This window comes from Saccopteryx bilineata, chromosome 3, assembly GCF_036850765.1.
Source record: "Saccopteryx bilineata isolate mSacBil1 chromosome 3, mSacBil1_pri_phased_curated, whole genome shotgun sequence".
In the NCBI taxonomy this organism is placed as follows: Eukaryota; Metazoa; Chordata; class Mammalia; order Chiroptera; family Emballonuridae; genus Saccopteryx; species Saccopteryx bilineata.
Window position 1 is genome coordinate 236,196,755 of NC_089492.1, and position 12,314 is coordinate 236,209,068.

Sequence of the window (12,314 nt, forward strand, 5' to 3'; positions counted from 1 at the left end):
GACTTGAATGTAGGCCGTGAAACCATAAGCATCTTAGAAGAAAACATAGGCAGTAAGCTCTCCGACATCTCTCGGAGCAATATATTTGCTGATTTATCTCCACGGGGAAGTGAAATAAAAGACAGGATAAACAAATGGGACTATATCAAACTAAAAAGCTTTTGCACAGCTAAAGACAACAAGAACAGAATAAAAAGACAAACTACACAATGGGAGAACATATTTGACAATACGTCTGATAAGGGGTTAATAACCAAAATTTATAAAGAACTTGTAAAACTCAACACCAGGAAGACAAACAACCCAATCCAAAAATGGGCAAAAGAGATGAATAGACACTTCTCCAAAGAGGACATACAGATGGCCAATAGGCATATGAAAAAATGCTCAACATCACTAATCATTAGAGAAATGCAAATTAAAACCACAATGAGATATCACCTTACACCAGTCAGAATGGCGCTTATCAACAAAACAACACAGAATAAGTGCTGGTGAGGATGTGGAGAAAAGGGGACCCTCCTGCACTGCTGGTGGGAATGCAGACTGGTGCAGCCACTGTGGAAAACAGTATGGAGATTCCTCAAAAAACTGAAAATCAAACCGCCTTTTGACCCAGCTATCCCACTTTTAGGAATATACCCCAAGGACACCATAGAAAGGCTCGAAAAGGAGAAATGCACCCGCATGTTTGTGGCAGCATTGTTCACAATAGCGAAGATCTGGAAACAGCCCAAGTGTCCGTCAGAGGACGAGTGGATTAAAAAACTTTGGTACATATATACTATGGAATACTACTCAGCCATAAGAAATGATGACATCGGATCATTTACAATAACATGGATGGACCTTGATAACATTATACGGAGTGAAATAAGTAAATCAGAAAAAAAACTGAGATGAATCCATACATAGAAGGGACATAAAAATGAGACTCAGAGACATGAACAAGAATGTGATGGCAACAGGGGCGGGGGGGGGGGGGTTGGGGGAGGGGGGAGGGGGTGAAGAAGGAGAGAGGGGTTAGGGGGAGGGGAGGGGCACAAAGAAAACCAGATAGAAGGTGACAGAAGACAATTTAACTTTGCGGGAGGGGTATACAGCACAATCAAATGTCAAAATAATCTAGAGATATTTTCTCTCAACATATGTACCCTGATTTATCAATGTCACTGCATTAAATTTAATAAAAAAATATTAATATTAAAAAAAAAAAGATTTATTCTGCAAAACTTAGCGAAAATCTGACATAAAGTACTTGGTAAGTAATTATTATTATATGCTTTAACTTGCTGTAACTCTGCTTTATAAATTTTAAAAAGTAAAGCTAGGCCCTGGCCGGTTGGCTCAGTGGTAGAGCGTCGGCTTGGCGTGCGGAAGTCCCGGGTTCGATTCCTGACCAGGGCACACAGGAGAGGCGCCCATCTGCTTCTCCACCCCTCCCCCTCTCCTTCCTCTCTGTCTCTCTCTTCCCCTCCGGCAGCCGAGGCTCCATTGGAGCAAAGGATGGCCCGGGCTCTGGGGATGGCTCCTTGGCCTCTGCCCCAGGTGCTAGAGTGGCTCTGGTCGCGACAGAGCGACGCCCCGGATGGGCAGAGTGTCGCCCCCTGGTGGGCGTGCCAGGTGGATTCCGGTTGGGCGCATGCGGGAGTCTGACTGCTTCCCTGTTTCCAGCTTCAGAAAAATACAAAAAAAAAAAAAAAAAAAGGAAAGCTACTTCCCTACTTTATAAATCACCATTACTGCGGAACCGGTGGGCGGTTAGAAAATTTTGCTACTAACAGAGATACAAGAGTGGCCAGTAGGTATAAAAATGTTGACTACCGCTGGTGTAGACTGTTTAAGGGCTATCTTCACTTAGGAAAGAAGCATTTTTACTGAACGTGAGAAAGCTATTTCCATGAACACTAGTGTGTCTGTTACGGGTCAAGCTACACAGCCTCATCATAACGCCCAAGTAGCAATAAGGAAGGGTTAAAGGCATAATTAGTGTTATAGTATAAAGGTGGCCAAATGCCTTATGTAGAAGTTCAACCTCCAACCAAGCCTCAGTAACGCACCCTAACAACTGATCAACCAACCACAACAGATTAGAGGCCCTAACTTACATGGTACTTCATTGACAGATACTTTCCTACAATTATCTTTGCCCCCACCCCCCAAAAAAATTCCAGAATATCTCCTTAAAATCTAATAAATATTTTTTATGGCTAGAAATGTCCAGAGTCTAGTTTTTCAGATTCATGTGCTATAGGGCAAAGGCTTTGAGGATAGCTCTTAAAAGGAGAAATACCATTACGTCTTCAACCATGCAATCCTAGAGCTAGAATTCCTTACCCTGCTGTGAAACTTGGCAGTTCGATAAGACTTTGGTGACAGATTGTACACCGTGTAGTGGTCAAGATGTCTGGAATCCAAAAAGCTTCGAATGTCATCAACCTGATTCCTGAATCCTATGTCAACATTGTCCAGAGGAAAGGACATCACTAGGAGGGTCACACAGAAAGAAAATAGGTTAAACAGATCTGCTGTTGTGATGAACAGCAATTGAAAGCTGAGTCTGAGCAATTAATGAACGAGAGAAACTTACCAATAATTCTGGAGGTAACGTAAGTGAAGTCTAAATCTCCCTTTGTGTAGCTAAAAGCAAGACAAGAAAGGGCACTCATAAAATGACCCAAATATGCCAGGATCCTCTCTCTCAATCACTTGCCCATCGGCGCCTGGAAGGTTTCCCTCTGGTTGGCATGTTTTGCCTTCCCTCCAGGCCTTCCCTCTAATAAGGGAGCATTGTTGAGAGAAGACAGCCCACACCCTAAGGAGCTGAAATCTACCACTCCAATCGCTGCACCCCAATAGCCTTTACAAACATGCCCGCTATGAACAGAAGCTACTCAGAAAACAATACTTATTTGTTAACGATGACTGTTGCAGGCTCTCTGCCTACAGGGAAATATCCCCATAGGTGTCAGCAGCTAGGGGCGGGGGGGGGAAGTGATGGAGAAAAAACAAAGGACATCCTTTTCTGCCAACCAGGCCCAAGTTGGGGACTGGAGGTAAGGGATAAATTTTACTCTTGAACAAAGATTAAAATGTTGATTAACGTACTGGACTTTATATTAGAATTTCTGATTTAAAACTGCACATTGTAACTTAAAGTGACCCTAAAACTTCCTAATACGTAAGAATAAAAAAAAAGAAAACTTCATATGCTCTGCTTAGAAAAGTTTTCATACAGTGGAAAGGTATAAAACTTCCCCCACTAAATAAATTTTAAAGGGCTCTTAAGATACAAAAACAAAATTCTTTTTTGATTGAAATCCTTTATGTATGCTCATTCAGACTGCATATACATGATTTATCTCATTTAATGCCTAAACACCCCAAGGCACAAATCCTACCAGGATATAAAAATAAAACTCAGAGAAGTTATAAATTGCCTTGGGTCACAGGGTTAACAAGGCAGATAATGCATTAGAACCCAGGATGTTGGATTCAAAAGTCAGGGAAGGCAACCCACTGTATTCCTATGTACCAATGAGCTAAGTCTTCTCAGCTTGTGCTTGTAACTTCTGAAGGGCTCTACTTTACGGCTTCATGACATTACCACGTTAATCAGATCCCATGACATTACATTACAAACTGACAGTCTTTGAGCCAGACAAGCAGTTGGCAGGTAACCAATGGCACAGAAGGCCATTAAGTCAACCAGGAAGAACACACTGACCTGGTAACAGATTGTATAACTCTGGAAGATGTGTCTTTTAGGGTGTCTTTCAAGTTGTCCTTCAGGTTGCTGAAGAGCCTCCCTGCTCCTCCTTTCACCATGTCAAACAGGCCTCCCCCATAGCTGGGCTCCATGTCTGGAGACGAGGCACCTGCCAACGAGAAGCAGAAAAGGAGGTGATGGCAGAGACTGCATAGAATACCAACCCTCTTTGTTCCTAAACCACATGTAGACCATCTTCGGTGGTCTGGGGCAGAGGTTTCTGGGAGTTACATCCTGCTCTCAGCTTACTGACTATGGGGAAACAGCCGTGTTAGGCTCGCTCGCAGGTTTACTGGCTGCAAGCCCTTTGTGTAGTTAGTGCAGGAGCATGTGACAGCACTATTGAAAGGATATAAGCGCTTCCCCTCGGGGCGATGAGAGCAGATGCACCCCGCCACTGAGAGGTACGGTTTGTTTCCTGATCCCTTGCCCTCCACCGACAAAAGCAGGTTTTCCTCTTCCTTTGGTTTTTTTTTTTCTTTTCTTTCTTCTTTTGGCTTGCCCGTCTTTGCAAACCTCCAATAAATTGGTATGGCTCAGTTTTGCAGCTCCACAGTTCCTTTATTGTCTGCCCTAATCCCATGGGAACCTGCATGGCCAGGGCCACCGGCCTTACACTGACTCAGGGTTACAGCTTGGCCGCTGGTCCTGAGATCAGGGCAAGTCCCAGGAACAGCCACCGCCAGTGCAGCACAATCCATTCTGTCACAGATTCCAACTCAACACTTGAAATGGCATCTAGTCTCAATATCAAATACACACCAAATTTCAAAGACAGTGGAGAAAAGAACATAAAATATTGCTATAGTTTTTACACTGGTTACAGTATTTTGGATATGTTGAATTAAATAGATTATATCATTAAATTATTCCACTTGTGCCTTTTAACTTTTTTTTTTTTAATTTTTTTTTTCCTGTATTTTTCTGAAGCTGGAAACAGGGAGAGACAGTCAGACAGACTCCCCCCGCATGCGCCCGACCGGGATCCACCTGGCACGCCCACCAGGGGGCGATGCTCTGCCCACCAGGGGGCGATGCTCTTCCCCTCCGGGGCGTCGCTCTGTTGCAACCAGAGCCACTCTAGCACCTGGGGCAGAGGCCGAGGAGCCATCCCCAGCGCCCGGGCCATCTTTGCTCCAATGGAGCCTTGGCTGAGGGAGGGGAAGAGAGACAGAGAGGAAGGAGGGGGAGGGGTGGAGAAGCAGATGGGCGCTTCTCCTGTGTGCCCTGGCCAGGAATTGAACCCGGGACCTCTGCACGCCAGGCCGATGCTCTACCACTGAACCAACCGGCCAGGGCCCCTTTTAACTTTTTTAATGTGGATACTGGAAAATTTAAAATGAAACAGGTGGCCTGCATTTCATGTCTGTTGGACGATGCTGCTCCAGAAAGAGCAGCGGGCAGCTTGTAAGTCAGTCCAGGGGTCACCTCTGCCCTTTGATGGAGTGGACTGTGTTGGAAGACCCATTCCATGGTTCTCCCTCAAAATAATAATTCACCTCATTCATGGAAAACATCTCCTGAATGCCCTCTATGACAGCTTTTAGGCCTGAGGATGCATGATGGTCAACAGTGTTATATGTCAAGTATCTCAGGTTCTCCTCCCTTCCAGCTTCATCAACTTGTACCTGCTGGGCCCCTTGGAGTTAGTTCAGAGTTTATCAGCCCCGGCACTATTAACATTAGGAGCCAAATACTTCTTCAGTGGGGACGGGGGCTGCCCTGTGCACTGTGAGGTATTTAGCAGCTTCCCTGGCCTCTATCCACGAGATAGCACCAGTATGCCTACTGCATAGGAAACAGTTAAGTGAGTGCACATAAAGCCATTAGCATAGTTCCTAATACTGTATAGCTAGGGTTAACAGACTGTAGCTACACTACTTTTATGCACTAAAACTTATACTGTTAGATATTATTCTAAGTATTTTACCTATACTCACTCATTTAACCCATAACATATCTATGAGGTAGGAAATATTATTCTATTTTACAGAGCAGAAACTTGTCTAAGGGTATACAGCTATTAAGTAAAGGGCAGAGTTGGCATTTGAGCCCTAGGCAACCTTTCCAACCACATCCCTTATTTATTCTTTAATATTTATACTATCCTGAATTTAATGTGGAGCATTCCAAACAATTTCTTTAAACTTGTATTACATGTGTAGGTATCCATAGGAAATATATTAATATTGTTCTCCATGCTTTCAAACTATATATAAATGGTTTTCTGTTTGCAACTTTTTTTTTTTTTTTACTCATGTTGAGCAAACAAGCGTGTTCGGCTTGCTCACTTGCACTGCGCCTGATTGGTGCATGAGCACAGGGCAGCACCACGTGTGTACAGTCTATGTAAGGCTGCAGGTGCTTGCCTTCAGGGTGGCAGGTCGTAGATTGTGGATTGCCTGCCACCATTGGGAGGGGCCGTTTTTCCTATGTTTTCCAGAAAAGGGTCCCCCCCACCCCAGGCCTGTTTGCTCAGAAGCCCTGAGAGAGAGAATTGGTTTTCCCTGCCTGCTTGCTCGTCCACTGTTGTAAGACTCTAATAAACAGAATGGCCCACCATCCTCCGGCTCCACAGTTCCTTTACTGTCTGCCTGAACCCAACGGGAACCTGCAAGGCCATGTCCCTCGACCTTACAACTCACCATTGTTTAAAATTCACCTATGCTGGTACCACATGAAACTTTAGCCCCCTTAGAGTATGCATCCATTACACACTAAGGTTGGACACTAAAGTTACACACTATGATGGACAATAAAATTGTTTGCTAAAACAATGCAGTTATATACACATCGACTTGATTACATATGGAAGATTCTAAGTTATACCGAAGAGTGAAATTTGCTAGTAGATAGAATATGTACTTCTTCAAATTTCTAGATATTGTCAAATCATTTTCCAAAGTAGTCATGTCAGTCCAAATTCCTACTAGTAGTGTATATGAGCGCCCTCACTCTACAAGTATTAATTTGATATTATAAGACTTTAAAAATTTTACAAATTTGGTGAATATGAAGCAATAATCTCATTCTGCTCTTATTTTGTGATTTCCCCAATTACTAGTAAGGTGGCATATCTTTTATTGTATTTATTGGTCAAGCGACTGTATTATACATTATACTTGAGGTACCTCCCACACTCCTACATGCAATTTAGATGCTCGTACCTTTACCTAAGTTTATATGTTAACTGTTCCATTCTGATCACAAGAGCCACTGCTGCCTCAGTCACCATTCAACATCTATTTGAAAAGGAGGCTCTATTTGAAATCACAAAGAGCAATCAATGCTGATGAATAAACGAATGCATGGACATACAGACAAACACCAGTAATGTCTACCACATACTGAGCTTTCCTATGCATCAGGAACTCTATTTGGACTTTTATGTCAGTATAATTTCACAGAGTGGGAGAGAGGAAGAGTGATTATCATACCCATTTCAATTTTTTTTTCTTCTTTTCCAAGCGAGAGTAGGGGAAATAGAAAGACAAACAAACTCCTGCATGTGCCCAGACTGGGATCCACCCAGCAACCCCCATCTGGGACTGATGCTCTGCCCATCTCCGGCCATGCTCGCAACCAAGCTATTTTTAGCCCCTGAGGTGAAGGCTCCACAAAGCCATTCTCAGAACCAATCAAGCCATGGATGCGGGAGGGGGGGAGGGGGGGAGGGGGGGGGAGAGAGAGAGAGAGATAGAAAGAAAGAGAGAAGGTGGAGGGGAAGGGGTGAAGAAGCAGATGGGCACTTCTCCTGTGTGCCCTGACCAGGAATCGAACATGGGACATCCACACACCAGGGCAATGCTATACCACTCAGCCAACCAGCCAGAGCCATACCTATTTTATAGATGAAGAAACGGAGGCTGAAAGAGAGGTAAGTAATTCACCCCAAACCTCAGCTAACCAGCAGGAGAGCCAGGTCTGTGCAATTCCAAAGCCTGTACTCTGTTCACCATTTCATACTAATCTACAGTTCCACATCAATTTACAATTCTTTTTTTTTTTCTTCCTAGCACCAGGAAAAAAGATCAACTCACAATTCTAACAGCTGCAATTAGGATGACTCTTACCTGCCTTAGACAGAGCCCTCCCTTTCCTGTTCCTTGATCTCCCCTACACCTCCCTCCTGTGTCCTCTCATCTGGCGGCTCTCAGCAGCAGATGTCCCTTAGCAAGCACTCTCGTACATCACTGCACCTGTCAGACTAACCACACCAGTCTTTCCAGTAGTCGGCCTGAGCTTCCATCGTCCCCACTGCTTCATGGCCCTGAATAAAATGCCAGGAACTGGTCTGTTGGGCAGCTCCACAGATGACAGCTAAAGATACAAATCTGAGAATGTTCTCTTGGGTTCTGTTCCCCTATGATATAGGGCACATTATCTTCCTTTAAACACACCCCATATAAAAAACTGTATCATATTTTCATTTTAAACATAGCAAGAATAGAGCAGTACAAAATGTTGACAATTCTCCCGTTCCCATCGCACATTGCCACTCCAGCCTGAATACCCTTCTGATATATTGCTTTAAGAGATGACACTGGATTGATTACCCAGACCTCTCTCCAGCTCTCAGAACTTCAAGGCACCAACCTATTAAAAGATAGAAATAGCCTCGATTATCTAAGAATCAGGTTCTTGCTATCATCCAGGCTCTGTTCATTAGAGCCCTGGAAACCTGCAGAAACCAGAACTACTGGTCAGAGTACATCTGTGAGCTTCATATTCCCAAATTATAGGTCAAACCAGCCAAGACACACAAAAGAGCAAAGGGGTGTTATCTGATTTTGGCTTAATGGTCCTTTCAAGTAGGGATTCTGGCTCTCCTGATGAGCAATATGAAGGCCAAAAGCACAGATTCTCCAAAGGATATTTGCAGCTCAGCTAGTTGAGAGAAGAGGCAGAGAAGTTTCAAAACATGACACAACAAAGAGGGACACGCCACAGCCAGAAAGTGCTGCAAAAGAAGAACAATGACTATAGATCCAGAGTCAACAAACTGCAGCCCGTGGGCCAAATCTAGTTAGTTCACTGTCTTTGAAATAAGAATAGCTTTTTCATTTTTAAACAATTGCAAAGGTCAAAAGAATGAGGTTTAATAAGGTGAAAACAACACAAAGGTCAAATGTTAGTGTCTACATGTGAAGTTTCCTTAGAACCCAGCCAAACTCATGACTTTACATATCGTCTATGGTTGTTTTCATGTGACAAGGGCAAAGTTACAGTTGTAACAGAGACGCTGTGGCCCAATAATCTCAAGTATTTACTACCTGGCCCTTTACAGAAGAAGTTTTCTAATCCCTTCACTAGATGGTTGAAAAGATTTGCATTCTTAGGAATCCAGAGCTTGCCACCTCTGATATGTTTCTAAACGCTTTGGCTAAAATGGCACCCAGTGGGAAACACCCACCTTGGGCTTAATAAAGGGTCCTCAGGGATTTGAAGGTGGCAGTCAGTGTGAGTGAAGACAGAATTGAGACAGCATGAGAGTCCCATCCAAAAAGAAAGATCCAGATCTGTGCCTCTAAGGCTCCAAGTAGATTCTTATTCTAGGATGTCTTGTCATTTTAAAACCTAAACCTGGCCCTGGCCGGTTGGCTCAGCAGTAGAGCATCAGCCTGGCATATGGAAGTCCTGGGTTCGGTTCCCAGTCAGGGCACACAGGAGAAGCACCCATCTGCTTCTCCACCCCTCCCCCTGCTGCCTCTCTCTCTCCTCCTCCCACAGCCATAGCTCAAAGGGTTTGAGCAAGTTGGCCCTCGGGGCTGAGGATGGCTCCATGGCCTTGCCTCAGGCTCTAAAATAGCTCAATTGCCAAGCAATGGGGCAGCAGCACCAGATGGGCAGAGCATCGCCAGATAGGGGGCTTACCCAATAGACCCCAATTGAAGCGCAGGCAGGAGTATGTCTCTACCTCCCTGCCTCTCACTTAGTAAAAATAAATAAATAAACAAACAAATAAGAAACAAGCCTATACCTGCCAGACACAAGCATCAAGAACAGCACCCTGCCCTCCTCATCATTTCTGAGGGTGTAACAAACAAGCTTTGTTGGGATTCCTAATGTTTACAAAAATACAAGAAGCATTCCATCCCTCCCAAGATATGGGAGCTCACTTCATGGATAACCTGACTAGTTCTCATTTGTACAGTGACATAAAACTTGTATCTCCTGGGAGAGACACTGCTTCCCACTGGACTGTTAACTGTTTGCTCATTTATTTAAGTCAAATTTTATTCCAAAAATGATTTGAGGTGACTTGATAGTTCTTTGGCATACAATTTATTTTTAAGAAGACCAGCATGAATGTTAAGGCTGGTCTTAATTGCCTTAATGTAACTAGAAATATAGGAAAAGTTAACTGTGGCTCCTTTTCAAAAACATCTTATTGACTATCAGTCATGAGCAAAACATGAAGATAAAAGTACTGTGAAAGAAGGAAAATGGCCCTGGCCGGTTGGCTCAGTGGTAGAGCGTTGGCCTGGCGTGCAGAAGTCCCGGGTTCGATTCCCGGCCAGGGCACACAGGAGAAGCACCCATTTGCTTCTCCACCCCTCTCCCTCTCCTTCCTCTCTGTCTCTCTCTTCCCCTCCCACAGCCAAGGCTCCAGTGGAGCAAAGATGGCCTGGGCGCTGGGGATGGCTCCTTGGCCTCTGCCCCAGGCACTAGAGTGGCTCTGGTCGCAACAGAGCGACGCCCCGGAGGGGCAGAGCATCACCCCCTGGTGGGCAGAGCGTCACCCCTGGTGGACGTGCCAGGTGGATCCTGGTCGGCCGTGTGCGGGAGTCTGTCTGACTGTCTCTCCCCGTTTCCAGCTTCAGAAAAATACAAAAAAAAAAAAAAAAAAAAAGGAAGGAAGGAAAATGACATTCTCCTTGTCCTGGAGAGTCCATAATGCACAGTGTGATTCCCACTGCTCATACAATGTAAGTGCTCATGACACCCTAGCTGCATACAATCTACATGGTAACCCCTAAAAAGAGATGTTCCCCCATAAAGTACTGTCATCAAAAACATATATATATTGCATGCAAATATTTGGCAAAAAAAATGTTCACTGACCTGTTGTTTACTGAGGAAGTGTTCATAGAGGCAAGAGACTATCACTGATGTATTACGCTACATAATTAGCTATTAAATCACTAGAAGAGTACAGACACATGATAAAAGGCTAAGCAAAATAAGCAGAATATAAAATGTGCACAGTATAATCTCATTTTTGTAAAGAAAAATATTTGATGGAAAAAAGTGCTTGGCAATGATTAAGGTTCCTATTACATCAACCTCCCTCCCTGAGAGCTCTGGGCCTCCGTAAAGACACTTCCAAAGAGCATCACCGTTTCCATTTCTAGAAAGTCACTGTCATACAATTCTAGTACCTGTGAGTTATTATTATTCCATAGTATTCAGGATTGGCCTGTTTAAGGGATGTTTGATAATCCCAATTTTGGGACGATGATCAGTTCATATTCGTGTTCCTTTTCACCAATGGGGCATTTTCCTCTGTGGTTATTTAAGTGTCATAATGCTACACGTGTCCTTTTGTGGCTTCTACAAAGTTGGCAACTGCAGGATAGAAATTCCCAAAATTAAAAGGACCTTGTAGCCATGCACCATTAGTCCCCCTCCTGGGAAAATGCTGTTTCTTCTCCACAATACTTAGCAAGGGTCAGAGAAGCAGTGTCATTACCACAGAAGGCTTCGTTGTCCTTGTTGATAACAGATTTTTCCTCTCTTAGCTTCCCACAAGTAGAGAAATGGATCAGACGGGGATAACCACTAGCTATATCATAGAAAACCCCAATTGTCTTCCAGAATCAAAGATAGTTTAAACCTCATTTCGCATCCATCCTACTGCAGGGAAGCTTGGAGAACAGAGAATGGAGTTTGGGGACAGAGATCTCTCACTGTAGACTTTGTTTTCCCACTTAGAAACGGTGTAACGGTTACTGCCCCGAGGTCTCGTCTCCCTTTATCAAGGACACAAATTAAGAACAAAAATTTTCCTACATGTCTCATGGCATTAAAGGATCAACTGAGACCATGAATGTGAATGTGATTTTTAAGTAGTAAGATTTTCTAAAACAATCAGAAATTTTTATTTTAATTCTGAGAAATTCAGCTCTCATGTAAATGAGTCATTTGATTAACTATCTACCACCAAATGCCCAGGAATCCAACTAGAAATAACAATTTCACAGAAAAATAAAATAAAATCAAATGTGTGTGTGGGGGGGGTCAACTTTCCATAAGCAAAGCAAAAGGTTAGTCATGAGACAAAGCTACCACAGTCAGTACGGGCTTTACATCAGCCAGAGCTGGTTTGGTTTCAACTTCTGCTACGAGCTGGACCAGCCGCCTAGAGAAGTTAAGCCACTGACCCAAGTTTTTATTTCCTTATCTGTAAAATGAAAGCATTCATAGAATATCAGGTAGGTTTGTGGTAAGTATTACGTAAAACAAAGTTCTGTGAACCTCAGCATAGTGCCTGAGATGTTGTCAGCACTTAGGGCCGATAGCTTCCAGGCGGCTCCAGGCAACG

The 12,314-nt window shown here is 43.7% G+C and overlaps 1 protein-coding gene across 2 annotated transcripts in view; it reads right to left on the reverse strand.

Moving 5' to 3' along the window:
* Window positions 1-12,314, reverse strand: part of DNAJC6 (DnaJ heat shock protein family (Hsp40) member C6) — a 193,756-nt gene that overhangs the window by 60,788 nt on the left and 120,654 nt on the right. For both annotated transcript variants that reach the window (XM_066268969.1, XM_066268970.1), the window contains exons 2-4: window positions 3,728-3,878; window positions 2,591-2,640; window positions 2,338-2,486 (exon numbers count right to left, since the gene is read on the reverse strand). In XM_066268969.1, the coding sequence (XP_066125066.1) occupies window positions 2,338-2,486; window positions 2,591-2,640; window positions 3,728-3,878 (350 nt within the window). The remainder of the gene's footprint in view (window positions 1-2,337; window positions 2,487-2,590; window positions 2,641-3,727; window positions 3,879-12,314) is intronic.